The sequence below is a fragment of the Melopsittacus undulatus genome, chromosome 8 (genome assembly GCF_012275295.1).
Source record: "Melopsittacus undulatus isolate bMelUnd1 chromosome 8, bMelUnd1.mat.Z, whole genome shotgun sequence".
Lineage (NCBI taxonomy): Eukaryota > Metazoa > Chordata > Aves > Psittaciformes > Psittaculidae > Melopsittacus > Melopsittacus undulatus.
In genome coordinates, this window is record NC_047534.1 from 3,157,078 (window position 1) to 3,177,402 (window position 20,325).

General features: G+C 54.6%; 1 protein-coding gene across 2 annotated transcripts in view; it reads right to left on the minus strand.

Annotated features, from left to right (window-relative positions):
* The window catches only part of MPRIP (myosin phosphatase Rho interacting protein), a 73,147-nt gene that overhangs the window by 49,468 nt on the left and 3,354 nt on the right, over positions 1-20,325 (minus strand). For both annotated transcript variants that reach the window (XM_034065596.1, XM_034065595.1), the window contains exons 2-3: positions 13,599-13,676; positions 11,839-11,904 (exon numbers count right to left, since the gene is read on the minus strand). In XM_034065596.1, coding sequence (XP_033921487.1) covers positions 11,839-11,904; positions 13,599-13,676 — 144 coding nt within the window. The remainder of the gene's footprint in view (positions 1-11,838; positions 11,905-13,598; positions 13,677-20,325) is intronic.

The following is a 20,325-nucleotide window of genomic DNA, read 5'->3' on the forward strand; positions in this document are numbered from 1 at the left end:
ACAGCATCACCTCCATGTACACAGCGTCACCTCCATGTACACAGCATCACCTCCATGCACACAGCATCACCTCCATGCACACAGCATCACCTCCATGCACACAGCATCACCTCCATGCACACCAGCTCACACGTCCCTTCCCAGCAGCAAAAGGGCTCCACCAAAACAACACCAGACACCACATCCCCATTGCAGGGCTCGTCAGGTCACCCGCACACAGAGATGGTCACAGACAGGGTGACGCCAGCTTTGGAGACAGCTCAGCAGGTGGGAAGCTTGGACTGAGGCTGGGTGATCTCCACCCATGTTGGCCAGTCATGCAAACCCTGTCCAACCGCACCTAGACTTGGACTGAGCATCTACCTGGGCACTGGTTGTGCTGGAGAGCAGAGGCCAAACTGGGGCAGGCTCTGCCCAACAGCCCAGGCTGGCTCTGCAAACCAGTCACACCAGTGCTGAGGCTGCTTAAAGCTCACTCAGTTCCAACCCCTTGCCTGGTACACTGTGTTATCTTACACTAGACCAGGATGCTCCAAGCCCTGTCCAACCTGGCCTTGAATGCTTCCAAGGATGGGGCATCAAATCAGGCTGTTTGGAGACCTGGGGAGACACAGACTAGAAATCAGAGAGGAGAGAAGAGGCTGTGAATGAGCTGCTGCTTTTGTCTCCTCCAAACCAGCAAGGATGGGCACGGCCAAGGTAAAAGCCATCAAAGGAAAGCAGCAAATTAAATCAACCAAAGCCCTGTACCTCCCTAAGTGACTCCATCTCCCCTGCAGCCTAGAGGGGAAGGAGGGACGGGTCTCCTGGTCTCCAGCCATCCCACAAGCAAACCAGAGCAGAGGAATCAGAGCAGACACACACCATCAGCATCACCACAGCCCTGCAGAGCCACCTCTGACAGCCATCATCTTGAGCTCTGGATAATTTAAGGCCCTGCATTACACCAGCTCAAGGAAGCAGTGAACTGCTCATAAAGCAAAGAGAAAAACACCGAGTGCTTCCCACGATAAAAGAGCACATAAAATGGGAACACATTTCCTGGTGTCTCAGAAGAAAACACTTCCCATTCCATAGGAACCAGGCATTTTCCTTCTGTCTTTTCCACTATAACACAAAACTAAAAGGAAAGCACCACCTCATGATGGATAAAGTCAGCAGACACCTCGCAGCTGAACACTCACAAGACACAGTTAGACCCACCCAAGCCATCTCTATGCTGACCCAATGCTGCACTGCAAGACTATAGATGTGATTTCTCCCCAGTTTGGCTTATTTTGGGCCCAGCAGATTTTGCTTTTCAGTGGGTGAAGGCAATTTATGGCTGGTCAATGCTCTTCCCACCCTACCACACAGACACAGGTCACAGCATCCTTCTATGGCGAAGCAGCAGGCTCTAGTATGGATGCAGCAAAGCAACACCAGTTACACCCCACACTGCATATCTCCTGCTGGAGCCATGCACTACACCCCATGTGGTGGGGTTTCCCCAAGCCCCCACTTTCACCCCTAAGGACAATCAATGCAGCCCCTTACACCAGCACTCAATGATAAGGAAGTGAGGAAAACCCTAGGGAAGGGCAGCACCAGATCCGCAGGAAGCTCAGACAACTCCCACGAGTGCAGATGCTTCAGTGGAAGCTCTTGAATCCAGCCAAATGAGTCTGGAAATCTCATTACTCCCCAGCACTGCTCTTATGAGCTTTGCAGAGCTTCCTGCTGGGCTGGGAATACCACGCACCCAGGCTCCAGGAATACCACTTGGGGGGCTGCAGCTAGAGGCCAACCCAAGAAGAAGAGGTTGGGTTGGGTTGGCCAACCAAGCAGCAGCCACATCCTGCACCTCAACCCTATATAAAACCCTATACCTGCTCTGCTCTCTGTTGCTCCCAGCAGCTTCCTGACAAGTCTGGACTTTCCAGACCTTCCCAGAAGCAGAGGCAGTGGCTGGAAAGTGTTTTCCAACCTTTGACCACCGGCCATTCCACCCCATGGCATAAAACGGGAAGCTTTTGGGCCAAGAAAGGCAGTTCCAAGCAGAAATGGTTCCAACAGGCACACATGGCTGTCATAGGGCAAGGAGAATGCCCAGCCAGCAACCCAAGCTGGGCTTTGCATGGTGCAATGGAGGCACTGATGCAAGCAGCACTCAAGGGGGAAAAGTGCTGTGAGTGCCCACCCTGTTTAGGGATAAAGGCTGGGAATAACACACCAGGAGCCTGTGTCCCAGGGGCGCAGCGTTTTCTCCCTAAACCAGCATTAACCACCCATGCAAGCCAAACGTCCCCTTCCTCCACACATCTGCTCCATCCATAATCCCCACTGTCCCTCCCCTAATGGGAAAGCAGCCAGAAAAGTGAACCAAAGCTCTAATTATATCCCAGTAGCTCCCCAGTGCCCTGGTGATCTGCTATGACTTTACTGATGCAGTTACTAGTAGAACAAGGAGGAAAGGGATGAGGATGGGTGTGCTCCAGAAACCCACCCTTTCTCCCCAGGCACAGCATCACAACCAGTAGGAATCCCTTTGTAAGCTCAATGTGCTGCTGGGACACATCTAAAACCAACCTGTGCACCCACTCCCTCCACAGGGATCCCCCAGCAAAGGGAACACTGCAAGTGCCACTGTAGAGGGAATGGGAGGAGAGTGGTGACCACCATGGAGCACAGTGGGAGAGCATCCCACCACCTCACCTGCAGATGCCCAGGCCATTAAAATCATGGACAGCCATAGCTATGGAATCTTTAGCTACAACATATAGGATGTGCAAGTGCAAGAACCCACATCCACATCCCTGCAGCTCCATGGCATGGAGTGCAGCAGCGCATGGCCCTGGAGTGCGTGCCAGGAAAACATTGGGGGAAAAACCCTCCCAGGAAGGTGGGAACCTTCCCAAGCTCTCCCATGGCTCCAGGAGCAGCACCTCTGCCCCTGCTCTCCCTGCAGAAGAGGTGGCAGAGAAGCTGTGTTAATATACAGACAAACCCACTCCTGGATCCAATGGGAAGGAGGTGAAGGGTAATGTGGAGCTGCTACGCACGTGATGTACCTATGGCAAGTTTAACCTGCAGCAAGACCGGCTGTTTTATCTGAATGCCTACTTAGAATCTGGCTTCAGTGACTGCAGGGAAATCTCTGCTGCAGCTCTGAAGGGACAAAGTGAAGTAAAAAGGTCTTAGTAAATAGGAATTACCAAAAGCACATTCATTACCTGGTCAAGAAGTGTTTTGCTGGTGTTTTTTTCCCTACTTTCTACATCTTAGAACCCACAATAACAAAACCTGCCTGGGAATTCTCCTTTTTTTCCCAGCAGAAATGCCTCCAAAACCCCCATGGACAAAAAGGGGAAGACTCCAGTGAAAACCCTGCATTCAGCAGCGCTGAGAAAAGCCGTTTACAAAACCTCCCTGAAGCCCTCGGCTTGCCTCCACGCAAGTTTTAACCTGACAATGTCCCTTTGACAGCCTCCAAACCTGATGAATAATGCATGGCCGGGATAAAGCAGGAATATAATATTCACTAATGCTTACCCTCACAGAGCAACAAGGCCTGCAAATAAGTCATTTATTAACCCCAGACTGTGCTGCTGCTTGAACAGAGCACACACCTCAGCTTCCAGCCCCGAAAACACCAGTGGAGTTTGCTCTGGAGCATGGGATGAGCATGCCAAGGGCTGGCTGAGACACCCCTCGCCCCGCTCTCATCACACAAACAAGGCTTATCCTGGACTTTAGGAGATGCTAATGGAAGGAAACCCCCCTGAAAACAAGGCTGGGAGCTGCCACCCTCCTTTTCCCTCCTCCTTGGGAGCCGCAGCCTCCCCTTTTCCATCGGGATAAGAGCGATGGTGGGAAGCCCACGGCTCCAGCCGCTTTCTCAGGCATTCCAAAATGCGGCCGGAGCCTCTTTCTGCAGCACACCCCCTCCATAGCTGGATGTCTGCCTAATTGTCTATTTATTTATCCCTGCCTTTTCCCAGCTCCCCGCACACACACTGGTGCAGGGGGAAAGCCAAGGCCGGCTCCCAAGGCAGACCCCAAAATAAACCCCAAAGGGGGGGGGAACGACAGCTTTTCCCCCCCATTCCCAAGAGGAAGCCGGGAAGCACTGGCCAGGAAAGGGGTGGAAGCAGGAAGGGGGGATGCTGGAGGCATCACCCACCCCCTTTGCTTAAAAATAGCTGCATCCAAAGAGTGGCTGCAAAGAGCCACAAAGAGCGTGTTGAGCAGAGGCAGCTGCAAGCTATTTGCTGCCCCTGGTAATCAGCATCTCAGCTTCCAGAGCCCCCCCGGCCCCTTCCTCCCCTGCCAGAAGCCGCTGCTGCCTTTCTCCAAGCCACATATGTCATGTCAACAATCAATGAACACAGGATCTCTGCCGGGGAATAAAGGGGAATGAGCTTTGATTTGGTGGAGCAGCTTCGATGCCTTGTTTCATACACGGCTTTGGTCTCCCCTCCGAGCTGTCACCGAGGAGTTTGCTGCATCACATCTCATCAGGAGAAACCAGGATACCTCTTGCCACCTTTAGTGGGATCAGGGATGTGCCAGCCACCAGGATGCCACTTAAGAGGGATTTCTTTATGCAATGGGAAAAGGGATGCTATTGCCCAGCATAAACCAACCCACTGGTGGTCCTCACCGATCTCAGCCGGTGGCCCGTAACAGGACTGGAAAGAATTAAAGCCAGCCCTATCCCCATGTGGTGTTGCTGGCAGGTACCACAGGCACCTCATTTCACATCCCTCCCTGGCACCAAGCAACAATGGGGCAAAACCCTGTGGTTTTGTTGGTTCTTTGGGTGGGCTCGTTGTGCCTGTGGATGGGTATGGGGGGACGCTTGGGAGCCCAGCACTGCCCTGGCTTGCAGGGAGATGGGATCAGGCACCCACTGCTGCAGCCTGTAGGGACTCCACTGCCTCCAGTTCCACCACCAGGAAAGGAAAAAGAGGGAAACACAACTGGAACAACTGTCTGGAGTATATACCAGTGCTACCATCTGTCACTCAATTCATCATCACGTTGTTTGAGGCCACTGATTGAGTGCTGTGTGGTGTTAGACACTCCAGTGTGGTGGGATGCAGAGAAAAGGCAGGTCCGAGGTGGAGGCTGGGAATGCCGACAGAGCCCTGTGTGAGGGGATTCATGTGCTCAGCCATCAGCTGTGTCATTTCAGCCCCAGCTCTGGCATCCTCACTGCTAAACAGTCAGAGGAGGGTTTGATTTCTGCATCAGTTTTACAGCAGATCATGGGTTTTCTTTCACCAAGAGCCTGCAGCCAGGCTGGAGGCCATGGGTACAGAGCCCAGCTTTCCACAAGGCATGAAGAAGAAACTCCAGCTGCTGCAAGCTCCTGTGTTACTCCATTACCCTGCCTCTGATGTACTAGATAAATGCACTTAAAACCCAGCTCATTTCCCTTGCACACCTCTTCTGCACAAACATCTTTGCTAGGGCTCAAGAGATGGAGGATTAGGGTAAAAGCAGAAAGGACAGAGCCACTTGAACCCGTTCTCACCATAAGAGCAATTCCAGCTTTGCAGCTCGCCCTGCAGAAGACAATAGGGGCTGTGTTGTTTCCAGGAAGGAAGCACCTGGGCCAGGTCATCAAAGCCGCTTGTTCAATAGGAGGTCGCTGGCTCTATGGAGCATTCCCAACTCTGCTTTCATCCTCTCGCCATCTGTTAACTCCCAAACCTCCCACCATGGACTGCTTCACACTGAGGCCTCTCCTGAGCGGGTCCTGCAGGCACCAAGCACCCTTCTGGGAGGGCTTGGATCCACATCAGTGTCCTCCATCCATGCTCAAGATGACACAAAAAGAACCAGCTTAATCCATGTAAACAGCAAACCCCACCACTTTAGGGCCCCAGTGATGCTCCTGGCCATGGACAAGTGCCAGGACTGGTGCTGGAGCTATCCCTGAGGAGCCCTTCCCTGTCCCCTGCTCTCTCAGCCCCCATGAACTGTCCTATTGCAGCTCAGCAGTTTTACTTCCCCAAGCACCACACTAAACCGGACTGAAAGAGGTGAAACAGGAGAAAACAGGGAATCATTCCTGGAGGTTCAGTAATTCCTTTTCCCAAAAGCAGTATTGAAAGTTAAACAACAAATCCAGAGATCTCCAAGCTCTGTTGGGAACCACCAGCACTTGTGCTGTCTCTGCATCTCCTATAGGGCAATCTCAAGGATGTGCTATGCACCTTCTCCCTTGCACTCTGATTTCAGGTGCCCCTCTACTGCCCAGCTCCCCTGGGTAAGAAAAGAATCACTGCTTCCCAATTATTCCCAACATTCCCTAATTTCTGCTGCATCACCTCTGGGATATGCACTGAACGTCCCAGGTGAAACCTCCCCACAGATCATCTTCCACCCCACTCCCCACCAAACCAGTTATTGCCCCAGCTCTGCTGCCCATCACTCCCATCCCAACCAGCTCATATCCTACATCACTTCCCATCCACACCACAGCCATGAATCCAGGAAATCCTGGATGGAGCCATAAACCAGTGGGACTTTCTCCCCTCCACTGCGATCAAACTGAAAACCAGAGGAGGCAGGAACAAAGTCTTCCCATTGCAAGACCAAGTCAGATCCACATGCTGGAGAAATCCGGGATGGGAGTCCCTGCTGCCATCCCAGCCTTTCTGTTTCAGCTTGCTCTAAATTGGAAACATGCTCTGATTCAAGCCAAAAGCTTTTTATGCTAAACAGAAACTGAAAGTCTTGAAGATCTGGCAAACAGAGGCACTGGCAAAATCATGGCCTTGAAGGGAAAATGCTTGGGATGAAGGGAATAGTGGGGTTTGTAAAGCCTGGTGCTCCCACGGAGGAGGGGGCAGGGAGAGCTTGGAAACACTTAAATGGCAAAAAGTGTGGAAAAAGGACGGACAGAGAGGCCAGGATGTTTAAGGTTTGTTTTTAATCCCTGCCAATGAATTCCCATCCTGTGCCAAAACTGAAGTAAACGGCTTTGATCTAAAACGGAGGAGAAAAACACATGCACAGATTCTTGGCTTCTTCAAACACTATAGATGACAAAGGAGGGAACTGCAGTGAGAATTAGCTCTGCTGATGGTGACATTTCCAAATGCCAAATAAAGGGGGGGTCAATGAGGAAACAATAATCACACACATCTATGCATCACAGCATCACTGGGCACACATCCCGCCCTCCCTCTGATCCCCCCCCCAGCAGCCACTGATGCTTTACACCAGTCCCTATTCACCCATTTATCAACTCTGTAGGTTTCCATGGCCAGGAGCAGGGCTTGGGGCTGTGCAGGGCTCCAGATGTGACCCTGCAGCCCCCTGTGCAGTGCCAGACCTCCCAGCTCTGAGCTGGCCTCTCCTCCTGTTTATACACCCGGCCCAGGGGTCCTGGTGCTCCCCTAACCATTGCCAGATGCCATCTGGTCTCGCTCTTCATCCCACCCCAGTTCCATCAGCTTCCAGCTCCCTCCTGACCTCCCTCCCAGCCATTCCAGGCTGGAGCAGGGATGTCCACTCCATTAAGTGGAGTTAATGCTATTAGAATCTATGTCAGTTCCTGTATTAAGAGCAGGGCTACGGTGCTGCAAGGATCTCTGCACAGGATACAACCACCCAACCCCATATGCATGAGCAAACTCTGGCATGGAGGTGGCTGACTACTGGTTTAAGCATCCTCTTAGAAGCATCCCCCCCCTATTTTAGAAAGCCATTTGACTCCAGCAAATAAGGGGTATGGTAGAAGAAGGGCTCACAGCCCATCCTCACACTTCCCTGCCACACTGAAAGGTGCCAGACATGGAGCAAGGCCAGTTTGTTGGGATAAGGACATGCAGCGCACAGGGATGCTCCTCCTGACCCCCTGCAAGGGAGCTGGGAAAGCCCATCCAGAAGATGCTCTCTTTTTGGTGTTAGTTATCCACATATACCCATAACCTTGGTGTTAGTTATCCACATAACCATAACCTTGGTGTTAGTTATCCACAACAGCAATGCTTGAGATGCTCCCAAGTGAGCCTCAATTCTGTCCTGCTTTCAACCAACATATCCACAAAGGAAAAGAGAAATAAATAGTCCCATGCAGCCAGTGAGAGCACCCTGGTGTGATGGGAGAACACCTCCAGGGAGGATGCAGCTCTTGCTGGGCACAAATGCCACCCTAGTTAGTATAAATCCCAAGCCAAGGGAAGTGGCAGAGGAGTAAAGAGGCACAGAGATCAGCCTATGGACATGAAGTCATTAAGAGGCTGGGCTGGAGATCCAAACCCTCTTCTCTAAGCTGCTCTAGCCACAGGCCTGGATGTGGGAGGTCCAGGGAGGGATGGGACAGCACTCTGCATCCCTGCAAACCCCTCCTGCACAGCTTCTGCCCCTCCACTGTGTTCCCACGCAGCAGGGCTCTATTTATAGAGACCTCGGCCGCTAAGTATAGACCAGCAATCAAAACAAAGGGAGGCAAACGCTCTGCACTTGCCACTCTCTGGCTCCATCCCCTTATCCCAGCCCTGGATTTGTGGCAGCTCAACCAGAAGTCTCCCAAACCATCCCAGCACTGGTTTTGCCCATCATCCTGGCAGGGGTTTCCCTTCATCCTTTCAAACGACAGCACCATCCCTCCCTGCACAGGCTGCTCCTCCATGGGCTGAAGACTCTAGAGAGGTTTAGTATCAAATATGAAGTACCAGATATGACTCTTCCACCTCCATAACAAGCCTCTGGGTGCCTTTGGCTTGGCTTATGAGTTTTGGCAGGCTTTAATCTCCCTCTCCATGCAATAGGGAATAAGGGAACATGGGGAAAACCAAGGGAGTGCCACAGGAACAAACATCCTCAGACACTCGCAATGCATGAGCCTGTCCCTGACTCTCTGTCACCTTCTTTTCCTCCCTCCCCTCAACTCAATGCAGGAGTGGGTTTGCCCTCCTCCAGCTGAACCCCCTGTACATCACCTGGCCCTGCATGGAGGGCAGGAAAAAGCCAGCACCGAGGGGTAACTGCAGCAGCTCAGCATGGGAAGGCAACCCCAAGCAATCCCACAATCCACATCCAGCCGCGGTTGGAGGGAGGAATTTCTGCACGTCTGAGCAAGCTCGGCTTAGCCAGGGCTCGGCAGAGCTGGGAAGGGCCCCTGGCATGCTCCCTGCAGACAGGAAAGGGATGGGATGTGCTCCACTTGGCATTCCCAACGGGGAACAGCACCCGGAGTGAAAGAGGGAGACCTCGGGGGGCACATCTGGCAGCTCAGCCTGCATCCAAGGGGACTGAGGTCCAGATCCTGTGCATGCTCTCCCCATTACAACCATTGTGAAGAAGTGGTCTGAGTTTTCAGACTGGAAATATGATGGATGGATGGATGGAAGGATGGACATACAGAAAGAAGGTGGCCAAGCAGGAGAACAGGCTCAGGACTGGCTCAGGGATATGGGTACCTCTCAAGAGGAAGCCAGCTGCCAGTAGAGTGGCTGGTGCCCACTTGTCCCACCTTTTACTAAGGCTTTTTGTACCCAAAACACTCCAACACCAAACATGAGTAAGTTTGGGTTGGAAGGAACTGGGGCTCCCATGCTGAACCCACCCCTCCTGCTTTTAATAGCAGCAGAAATCACCCAACCCACAAAATCCATCCCTGGAACTGCCTGGGAGGTCTCCAGCCAACTGCTGCCTGGCTCCCATCATGCTGAGGAGGCTGCCCCTGTGCAGAATCCCCCATGGGATCCCTCATCCCATAGGGATGTGCTTGGTGACATCCTGACCTGGGTACCACCAATCCCCTCCAGTGACCCCCAGCACTCAGCCATCATAACCTAACGCTGTGGGATGGTGGCAGTGGGTCCCAAACCCACTGGAGCTGTGGCATCCTGAGCTATGCTCTTGTCCTGCCTGATGGGAAGCCAATGTACTTGACTCCAGGCACACAGGGAGCAAGCCCAGCCCTGCCACAATGGACAGAGCAAGGGCATCATGGGCTGCTGGAAGGGGCCGTGCTCCTGCCAGCCAAGCCATGCTGGCACCCGATGCACAGGGATCAGGGCCTGGTGGTTTGGCAGGAAGCAGCTTCCCCAAGGTCAAGCACAGGACATGCCCCAGGACAAGTTCCCACATGCAGAAGATGGTCCCTGCCTCTGGCATTCCTCACTGCCCACCCCAGCCCTGCTCCTCCATGGGCTGAGCAGCAACAAAACCTTCCCTTTCCTCCTGCTCAGAGGCTTTTCCTCCTGCCCCAGCTCAGCTTCCATGTTTAGGGATGCTCCAATGCAGATGGAAGGGGCTGGAGCAGGCTGTGCCCCGCTATGGCCAGGCAACACCTTTAACAGAGCTGGTGCCCACAGAAGTGTGGATCCCACGCAGGGATGTGCTCTGCAGAAAGGTCAGGAGGGTATTTTTACACCATGTGTCAGACCCCAAGGAGGAGGAGGAGGAAGGAGCTGAGACCATCTCCTCCATCTATGGCTATAGCAAGGCCAGAGCAAGGTCTCCTGCCCTACTCCAGTGGGACCACAGGGAGTCCCAGTGCCCCATCCCAGCAGCGCTCTGCTGGGTCAGAGCTACATCACAAGGCTGGAGGGATGCAGAGCAGCAGCCAAGGAGAGGTCCAGCATGGAGATGCACATCACACTGCTCAGGACACTGACCCACACTGCACATGTGCACGCTCCCTTTTTGTTTGGGTTTTCCCACTTTTTCTCTTCTCAAAGGGAAAAAGCCCTGGAGAACTGCAGGACGATTCCCTTCTCCTTTGTGTGCTCTCAGCAATGATCCCCTGTGGTGTCAACAAGGCTGGATCGCTCCCCATCTGCTCCTGCCCTGGGGCAGATCAACCTCCTCAGGATGCAAAGCACCAGTATCACAAACCGTGCTTCCCAGCATCCTTGCACCTCTACCTCGAATTGGGGCATCTCCCTGCTCCAACCAGTCACACAGAGGAATCCTTATCGGACATGAAATACCAGGTTGCTGAGACAATAAAAACATATGAAAAGCCTCCTCTGCTCCTTCCTGAGCCATTTCAATTATTCAGGACACTTGGATCAACCCCAAGGAATAAATACAAAGCACCAAGGCAGGAAACTTGAGCAACGCTCGCTGTGCTGCTGTGCCCCATCAGAAGGTGCCCTCACAAAGGCATCAGAAGAGGACCAAGGCACCTCCCCACCACAGACACAGGTCCCCACATGTCCCTGCCCCACATCCCAGCATGCCTGGCTTCCCGAGCCTCCCGCCCAGGCACATCCCAGCACATGGTGTGTGCTGGCACATGCAAACACAGGCAAGCTCCCATGGGTTTGTTGTAGTCAGGAGGATAAAAGCACTGGGATCATGGGCTCTGCTTTGCAGCTTGCAGCAGATGGGGTTCCCTTCCTTTAGCTCCCTGCTCTGTTCTACACAGGGGAGCAGTGCTGTGGCGGGCCACAGCTCCAGAGCAGGCAGCAGGAAGGTGTTCCAGCTGACCTACTTCCATGGGCATCAGTAAGCAGGGCAATGCCAAGGTGATTCATCGTCACCAGCCCCCAGCTGGCACCAAGGATCAGGGCAGAAAAGAGGGAGGACAACCTTGAGGATGCCCCTAGTACTCCCTACTGGTGTGGGATCTGCCAGCAACAGGATCCCAATCCCATGCCAAGTGGGATCCACACGGCTCCAAAACCCAACATCCTCCATAGACCCTCCATGCAAACCCAGCCTGGCGTTAAGTCAAGGCCAGCAAGCACAACTCTTCCCTGGTTTGAAGAGACCTCCCCATGGCCTGTGCCAGAAGCATCACCCAAGGCTGCTCCACGAGCAGCAGAGGTGGCCCTGGTTGATCCCCACAGCCTGCAGGTGGCCATGCACCCCCATGGCAGCACTCACCATCTCGTCCAGGGCATAGCGCAGCAGCCCGTGCTCGTAGAGGATGAAGAACCGACGCTGCCATTTCTGCAAGGGAAGACAACAAAGGTCACAGCAGTGACCACCAAGCCCTGGGCCTCACCAGGGGCACCAGAGCTGCACATCAGAAAGCCAGGGCAGAGAGAAAAGGCACCAAAACCCCTCTATGGCAGGGACTTGTGACACAGGGCACAAGCTCAGGTGTCACTAAGCACCAGAACACAGAACCCAAGCTGGCCCTGTTTAACCATACAGGAGACAAAACCCACCAGCTTCTAGGCTGGAACCAGGCATTTCCTCCTCCTCCTCTCCCAAAGGATGCCCACAAGCCCTGCCACCTGCAGAACACCAGAAGGATCCCCAACTCAGTGCTCCCAGCTTCACCCTGTGACATCTGCTCCATCACCCAGCGCTGCAGGGGGACAGGCTGCCACATTACATGTCCCCCAATAGGGCATGAGCTCAATTTGGATGGTGACTGCCCCTCCTGTGCCCAGGCCCTGCCTCCCCTGGCACTGCTGCTTCTGCAGCAGAGCAGATTGGAGAAGTGATCTGGCTGGAAAACTGCCTTTTTGTTCCCCTTATGTGCCAGGTTGTTTTCAGCCAAGAGCACAAACTGGTTGAACAGGCTGAAAGGAAAAAGGTCCCAGATTCATAGCCCCAGTGCAGCAATTCTTATCTTGCTTTTCCCAGCCCTTCGGGCAAAGTCCAAGGTGCTTAGGGACAAGCAGAACTCCCCAGGACCCTGCAGACCTCCACAAGCCCTAGCAGGGACCAGAGTCCCATGTCTCCTTAATGTTGGGCCAGCAAGCCTGCCATTAGCTGTGACTCCAAACCATGCCCCACATACCCCAGGCTGAATCAGAACCCTGAGTTCAGCTCTGAGAGCATTTTGGCTGCGTGACAGAGGGTTCACGGGCCATTGCCATCGCTCCCATGCTCAAAACAGCCCTTGTCCTGATGGCCGCAAGTTCCCTGGAAGAGCAGTTTGGGGACAGGCTGGGAGTCCTTGTCACAAGCCAGCAATGAAAGGATTTCAGCCTGGCCACATGCTTCTGGGCCTCATAACCCGCTCGGGCAGGAAAAGTGGGGGATGCTCTGCCCCCACATTGGGATGATGCTTCTGCAAGGCACAAGCAAACCCCTTTGGGCAGGAGCTGAGCATGCTCCACTCTGCTGCCAATGCACTCAGCTTCAGAGCTCCATAGGGTTTACAGCAGATAGCAATCCCCTCTCAGCCCCTTCCTTGCTGCAGGACCTGACACAGAGGTATCCCCACTGGGAGATGGGATGCAGCCTCTCTCCAAGGCTCTGGGCATGCCCATGATGAGCTGCAGCAAATAAAGGGAAACTGGGTGCCTTGCTGATGGTCCCAGCACAGCTCAGAGCCTCACAGCCCACACTCTGTTGGCCTGAGAGCCTTCCCAATCAGCATGGCACATATCAGGCCAACCAGAGGGTCATCAAGCATCCAAAAAGCAACAGCAGCAAGCAGTAAAACTGCACAGACTGAGCCTGCCCAACACTGCAGTGTCCCATCCTGCTGCCCAGCACAGGAGACCTTGCATCCCAGAGCAGGCGTTTGAACCTTGCTGCAGGAAACCTCTCCCAGCTTCCTGGTTTGCACAAGAGGACGGATGCATGGAGGTGCCTGCAGCAGTCCTGGGGCAAGGATGGGAACTCACTGCTCCTCCTGCCATCCCTACCTGCAGCACAGGGAGAGAGTGTTTGGCTTTGCTTACCCGGGAGCGATGGACAGGGTTGTCAAAGTCCGTTCCTTCCGGGGCCAGCAGCAGCCAGCCACCATAAATGGGTTTGGCCTGCAAAGAAACAGCAGAGAAACAGGTCAGGCACAGAGGAAACCAGTTCACCATGGAACAGCACCACAACAGATCAATGGGAAACGGTACCAGATCCTGGCGTGAAGGATGAGTTCACTGGCAAACTGAGCCCTGACACTGATGCTTGATGGCAACCCGTGGTCTTATATATCCCATTTCCAGACTGGACTGAAATGAGGACTTGGGCTGAGGTAAAACCACAACCACAACCTCCAATCTCAGCTGCTTCTGCCTCGTACCAAGAGCACCCATCTCCCTAGCACTGCCAAGCTGCAGAGCTCATCCTCACGGACAACTTCCCCTCGCCATCAGCAGCGTGCCTCTACTCCACAGCAAGAACACTCCCAAGGAGAGCTCCATGTTTTCCTTCTGCTAATCAAGAGAGGAAAAACTACCCATTGCTGGCAGTTCTCCAGCTCGCAGCCGCTTCCCTTGCACTGCACATCCCACACCCCTGCCAGCCCGCTCCTTCCCCAGCAGCAGCTCCCAGCACGCAGGAAGGTCAGAGCCAGGCAGAGGGAAAAACAGCTCATTCAGGCCGGCTGGGAAGAGAAAGGGAAAGAATACCCGGAAAGGAATGCCTTCCAGCACCGTTTATCAGGGGAACAAAATAACCAGGCTCTTTCCGCCCGTGCTTTGGGCATAGAAGCACACACAGAAGTCAGCACAAAGCAGGCCCACACTAGGGCGAGCGGTGGGATGGGCATCAGGCATGTTCTCCCTTCAAAATCCTATAGGCACCAATCCTGCTGCAAGCTATTAGCCAACCCCATTCCTGGCAAGGGCTGGGGCCAAATCCTGGTGCAAGAGTGGCAAGGCATTGCCACACTGCTGAGGCAGCTCCACAGAGGTACAAGGAGGGAGGAAACCAAGGGCAGATCCAGCTTCAGGAGCAGGGACACTGCTTCCCACCATGAAACATCCATGTGCACCCAGCAACCCAACGTTCCCAGCTCCTCTTTGGCTAATCCAGGTGCTTCCATTCTCTTTCCCTTCTGTTTCTTCCTTACAGTTTAACACCGTTCCCAGTGCGGAACCTCCCTGAGATTCCTCCTGCCAGTTCCTGCGGTTTTGTAATGCTCAAAAGTTTCCCCTCTGGAAAAATCCCTGCAAACAATAGAAGAAAGTGCCTATGCACCAAAAACTGTCAAACGCATGAAGCACTGAGTAAGCAAACTGGAAACAAGCCGGAGGAGCCCTTTTAGTGTTTATGAAGTGAATAGGAACAACAGAATCCCTTCTCCCCCCTCCACAATGGGATATCTCAGCTTTAGGTGTTGCTCTGCCAGCAGCTGGGAAAACACGATTTGAGAAGATCTTTCCTTCCTTCCCCCTCGCTTTAAAGGGGATTAAAAACAATGGAGTGCTGGGAATGGGATCAAGTTTGGAGGCACCCCTGCACCCGCCTGTTCCCACAACCACCACCAGCCTCACCCGCACCAGGGGCTTCGCTGACACCCCAAAGCCCTCCCTGGGTTTGGTGTCACCCCACTGCTCACCTGGATGCTGATGCCCTGCTCCCCCATGGCCCCCATGGCGCTCCGGCACCGGCTCTGTGCCCAACCCGTGTCCGATGGGATGAGCCATGCTCTGCCACTCCCCCGGCACACCCCAGCATCCACCCAAAGGTGCCCGTGACGCACCCCATGCCCACGCAAGGGGAGGACTTCGGAGCTGCAGCTCCCACCGCTCCCTATGGTGCAGGGATGTGGCTGCAGTCGCTTGTGTGGCCTTGGCAGCGACGCCTGCAATGGCCTTGCCCTGATTTCCCTTCTGGTTTATAAGGGGAAAGGCAGAATTCCAAGTAACTAAGCAAAGGTGACCCAGCAGAGAGGTGGGATGTGCCTTCAGTGGGTCACTGTAGCAGGAAAAGGGGTCCCCAGATGCCTATGTGAGGCCCTCAAGGGGAGCCCTGAGCAACCAGCTCTGATGCTTGAGAAGATATTGTGAGTAGCCTCCATCACTCAAGAACAAGGAAGAGGATGACAACATAAGCAGGACACAGCATTCCCAATGCTTGGCACTGTCACACCAAGGCAGCACCCTCAGGGGTGATGCTATGGGCAGCAGAGCTGCCTGTAGGGCTCAGAGCTTCCCTGTCCCCCTCTTTTCCCCTCTGGGCACAGCTGAATACTCAACCCATAAGCAAAATCTCTTCCCAACCCAAGCACTGCAGCCCCCCCGGCAGGACCATCCCAAGCACCCCAGCATCATCCATCCCCAGTGTGACAGGCAGCAGGCGAATCCTAAGTGCCACACCAGGGCCAAATGCCAGTGAAACCCAAAGAGGGGACATCAAACTGGGTCAGCAGCAAGCAGCCTTAACCCAGTACTGCAGGAGTGAAACCCCATCCTCCCTCAGCCTGGCTCACACCCCTCAGCAAACACACTTTTACCCTCAACCACTCCATTTTTGGCTCAAGTGACTGTATATAAAGCACTGAGCACCTGAAATCCATGCCCTTAACACCAAGCACGGTCATTCCTTTTCCGGTGTCACCAAAATAAAGCACCAGTGGGCTATACTTATTTCAGCACAAGAGTCCAATTTCAGATATTGAAACCAAAATAGCTGAAAGGTAGGAATTCGAGCCAGGCAGCGTGGGCAGCCCAGTTCCACCCACCAACACATGAACACACAGCAGTGCTTTTTAAAGCCAACCCAAACCAAGCTCCTGCTAAAACCAAGCCCAGAGAGGTACAAGCCTAAATAAGAAGGGATGGCTGAAATAAACCCATCACACCTGCATTGGAATGGCCCTGCTGAAGTGAGGCTTAAAATAAACCTGCTTGAAGCCACTGTGGGAGGCAGGTCCAGGGGGGTGTTACTGCACCAGGATGGAGCTGGAGCCTCACATTGCTTCACAGCAGAGAGCTCAGCAAGAGGAGGAAAATGCAATGCTCAGCACTAAGAGCTCCAAGGGAAAACTTCCCTTGTCCAAGCAGATCCGTCCGACCTCACGCTGTGTGACAGCATTAGGGCAACCCCAAGGTTCTTTGGCAACAGAGCCCCGTCCACCTCCCATGAGCTCCAAAGAGCAATCCCAGGTGGTTTTCCCACAACCACATGGGATGCTCAGACAGCTTTGCCTTCATCCAGACTGTACCTGGCCAAAGGGTGAGCCGCAGACAGCCATGGGAAGCAGAGCAGAGGGCAGCTGCCGGCGGTGCGGAGCATCCACTGGGATGGGGTGATGCTTGTGGGGCGGGCAGGAAGAGGAGAGCCGGTTCCTCTGGCACAGCCCGTGGTGATGATGCCAACCACCCACCACAGCCTGGGCAGGGAGGTGCTGGAGCTGCTGCCTCGCTGCTCTGCAAGAGACCTGCACCTCTCGCCACACAAAAGCAGAGGCCACAGCACCTCGCAGGGGGAGCAGGAGGTGGGAGGTGAGGCTGGAGCCCCACAGTGCCTGGTTGGGTCCTATCCTATGGGATCAGCACAGGCTGACTCAGACAGTAACACCCTTTCGCCATTGCTCTGCTTCCTGTCGCACCTCTGGGAACGCCCAGGTATCCCATCCCATCCGGCCCTGCTTATCTTTGGGATGTGCCATCATCCTGCTCCTCTGTAGCCCCTCACCTGCCTCTCAGGTCACTGCCCCACCACAACCCATGCGGCAGCAAGGGGAAGATGCTGCATCCAGCTGAGCACCCCAGGCTGGTGCTGGAGCACGGAAGCAGAGAAGGAAGTGGCCCCAGCTCAGTTTACACAAAGCTGTCAGGCTGCTGTGCTGATGCTGCCCAGGCATGGGCAAACCACCCCAGGCAGCTCCACCAGCACTGGGAACGTGATTCCCAGCAGCTGGGGGTCTGGGCTTGAAGGATATACAGAGCCACACAGCACTTCCCAAAGCAGAGGGTGATGCAGGAACCCCAGGGCAGAGAAGGCACCGTCACCTCCTTCCAGTGGGCAGGATGGGTCACAGGAGCACAACAGCCCACAGAGATGGGCTGTGACACCAACCAGCATCACTGGACAGCTTTCACATCTGCTGTGCTTGGTGGTGGTACCTTCACCTCTTCCCTCCTTCGTGTGTACCAGCTGGCCATACAATGCCCTGTAAGAGCTCCCTGCACAAGGCAGAACAGGAAAGCTTTACTGACATCCACATAGGATCATTGGATAGTTCAGGATGGAAAGGACCTAGGGTCTGGATTCAGCTCCATGGCAGAGCTCCCACATCCCTGTTAGGGGGCTGGGGATGCTCCCATAGCCAGCCCTCACCCATCCCAGTGTGCCGTGAGGAAAGTCCATATCCATGGCTGGGAGAGAGTCCTGGCTGGGAGCGCGTGGCAGGAGGGATAATCTGTTTAGGCTGCCGGCAGACGTAATGAGCCTGTCTCGGGTGGAGGCAGGGCTTGTTTTGTTCAGGCTTGGCAAGGGAGTGGGAAGAGTGGGGTTGGGAACTGGACTGCTGCAGCAGAACTTTAGCCTCTGCCTCCCAGCACGGCATGCACAGAGCCCTGGGCACTGGGGAAGCAGAAGGTCCATGAGAAGATGATGTCCCCAGCCTGGTACAGGCTGATCCATCGTGATTCCCATCCCACCACCTTTATGGCTTCAGTCCCAACAGTGACCAAAGGAACCTCTCTGAAAGCAGCCCACTGCTCCCTGCACCGCAACAGGGTCTCAGCTCTCAGCCAGACCCATAGGAAAGCATGGGCACAGAGTGGGGGACAATAAGGTCCTAGTCCCTTGTGCACCACATCCTGAACCACTCGGGGCTCCCCAGAGGTAGGGACCTGTTTGTGGCACCCCTCATAAAGGGAAAGTTCCCTGCAAACACTGTGGCTGCAACCTCAAAAGAGGAAATCTGGGACATTTCCTCTCCACTCTCAGTTTTGCACACCTTGGAGCCAGAGAGAACATTGCTGATGGGTGAGTCGGAGCTGCTGTCACCTAGCAGGAATGGGGAAGGTGACGTGGTGCTTAGGGAGGGAGTGGGATGCCATACCCAAGCAGGCTTTCCTGCTCACAGCACAGCTTCTAGGAACTGAGAGACAGGCATTGCATGCTCCCAGCAGGATGCCCCATGGACCAGTAGAGTCCCAGTAGCCTGGAGCCCCCTCTCCATCCACCTCCTGCTCTCCTGCAAAGCCACATTTACAAAGCACAAGTGAGGAGGGCATAAGCTGGCTGCTGCTGCAGCTGCACATCACCAGGTCAGGCTTCCACCACCAACACACCTCAATGTGCAGGAAGAGACCAAACCAGACCGGCCAGGCTGGATGTGGGACACGAGCAGCACAAGGTGACACTGCCATGGGGCGGCTGATGGGCACCATGCATTGCACAGCCCTCCTGGCACCCCAACAACCCTCACCCTGCCATCAGCAAACCCCAAAGGAGAGGAGCTGCCTGGGCAGTGTGTGGGCAGCAGCAGAGACCGACTGACCGGAGGAACAGGAAGGGGGAAGGTTGAATTCACCCTTTGTGCAAACAACCAGTCTCCAGCGAACACCTCGGCCCTGGGGCTGTGCTTGTGTCCGAGCGCTGCCATGAGCTTGGGAAGTCAGGAGCCAGGGCTGGAAGAGGCCGGCTGTAGTGTGCACAGGCAATCTGTCAAGCAGCAGCAAGATGGAAGTAGGAAGGAACAGCAGTAGGAACAGGCTCTGCAATCCCAGCTCCTCACTCCTGGAGCAGCCCCACAGCCCAGCGTGCCCCACAGCGTTATCGAACCACCTCCCACGACGGCTCCCGCAGCGCCTGGAGAAGCCACAACATCCCTATGGAGCCCTGGAGAGGGCATTTATCACTTCCTCGGGTGCCAGGGCAGATAAGGTGCGGCGCCATGCAAAACAACAGCAGCAGCTCAGTGTGCGAAGGAGACGGCCCTCCAGCACCCAAAGGCACCACCGTGGCCCTTCCCTTGGGTCACGGGGAGGGTTAAGTGCATCCAAAGCCCAGTGTGACATCCCTGCCCTCCATGGGTGGAATGCTGCCCATTCCCCATGGCTCTTCCCACCCCAAACCCTCTGGCCGTGCCCCCAAGTCCCCAAGGGAGGCGGGTCTGACATTTGCAGGGAATCTCGCCCTGTTTGGTCCCAATATCAGTCAAGTACAGGCGGATTTTTGCAGCATGATACAACAGGAGCAGGGAATGCAAGAGCGGGGGCTGCTTCCAGCAAAGAGGGGGCTTTTCCTTCCCCAAGAGCAGGGAATATAAGCAAAAACATGCCCGGGACATGATCCCTCACCCTGCTGCCCTTTGGACAATGCCCACAGCCACAGCCCAGGGCATCACAGCCCCATGGATGCAATGCCTCTGAGCCAACACTCCCCAGCCTCAGGGCTGTCCAGCATCCAGAACAGTAGGGAAGTGATAATGTCCAATGGAGGAGAGCTGGAAATAAGCACCCCCAGCACTGAGCAAGGGCATCACGGGTTGGGAAAAGGCAGTGGGAAAAGCCTGCGAGCTCCATTTTCTAACTGGGTGGTCCTCTGGGCATCCATGCCATGATCTCCAAAAGGAAGGGAGAAAAAAAGGCCCTGGTAGCTGGAAAGACGTCCTCACATTCCTCTATCTGTGCCAGTGCCCATGCCCCCAGAGAGCACATGCATGGAGCAAATTAAAAGCAACTGCTTTACACTCTGCTCTTCTTCCCATCCAGGCCAAGCGGAGTTTTG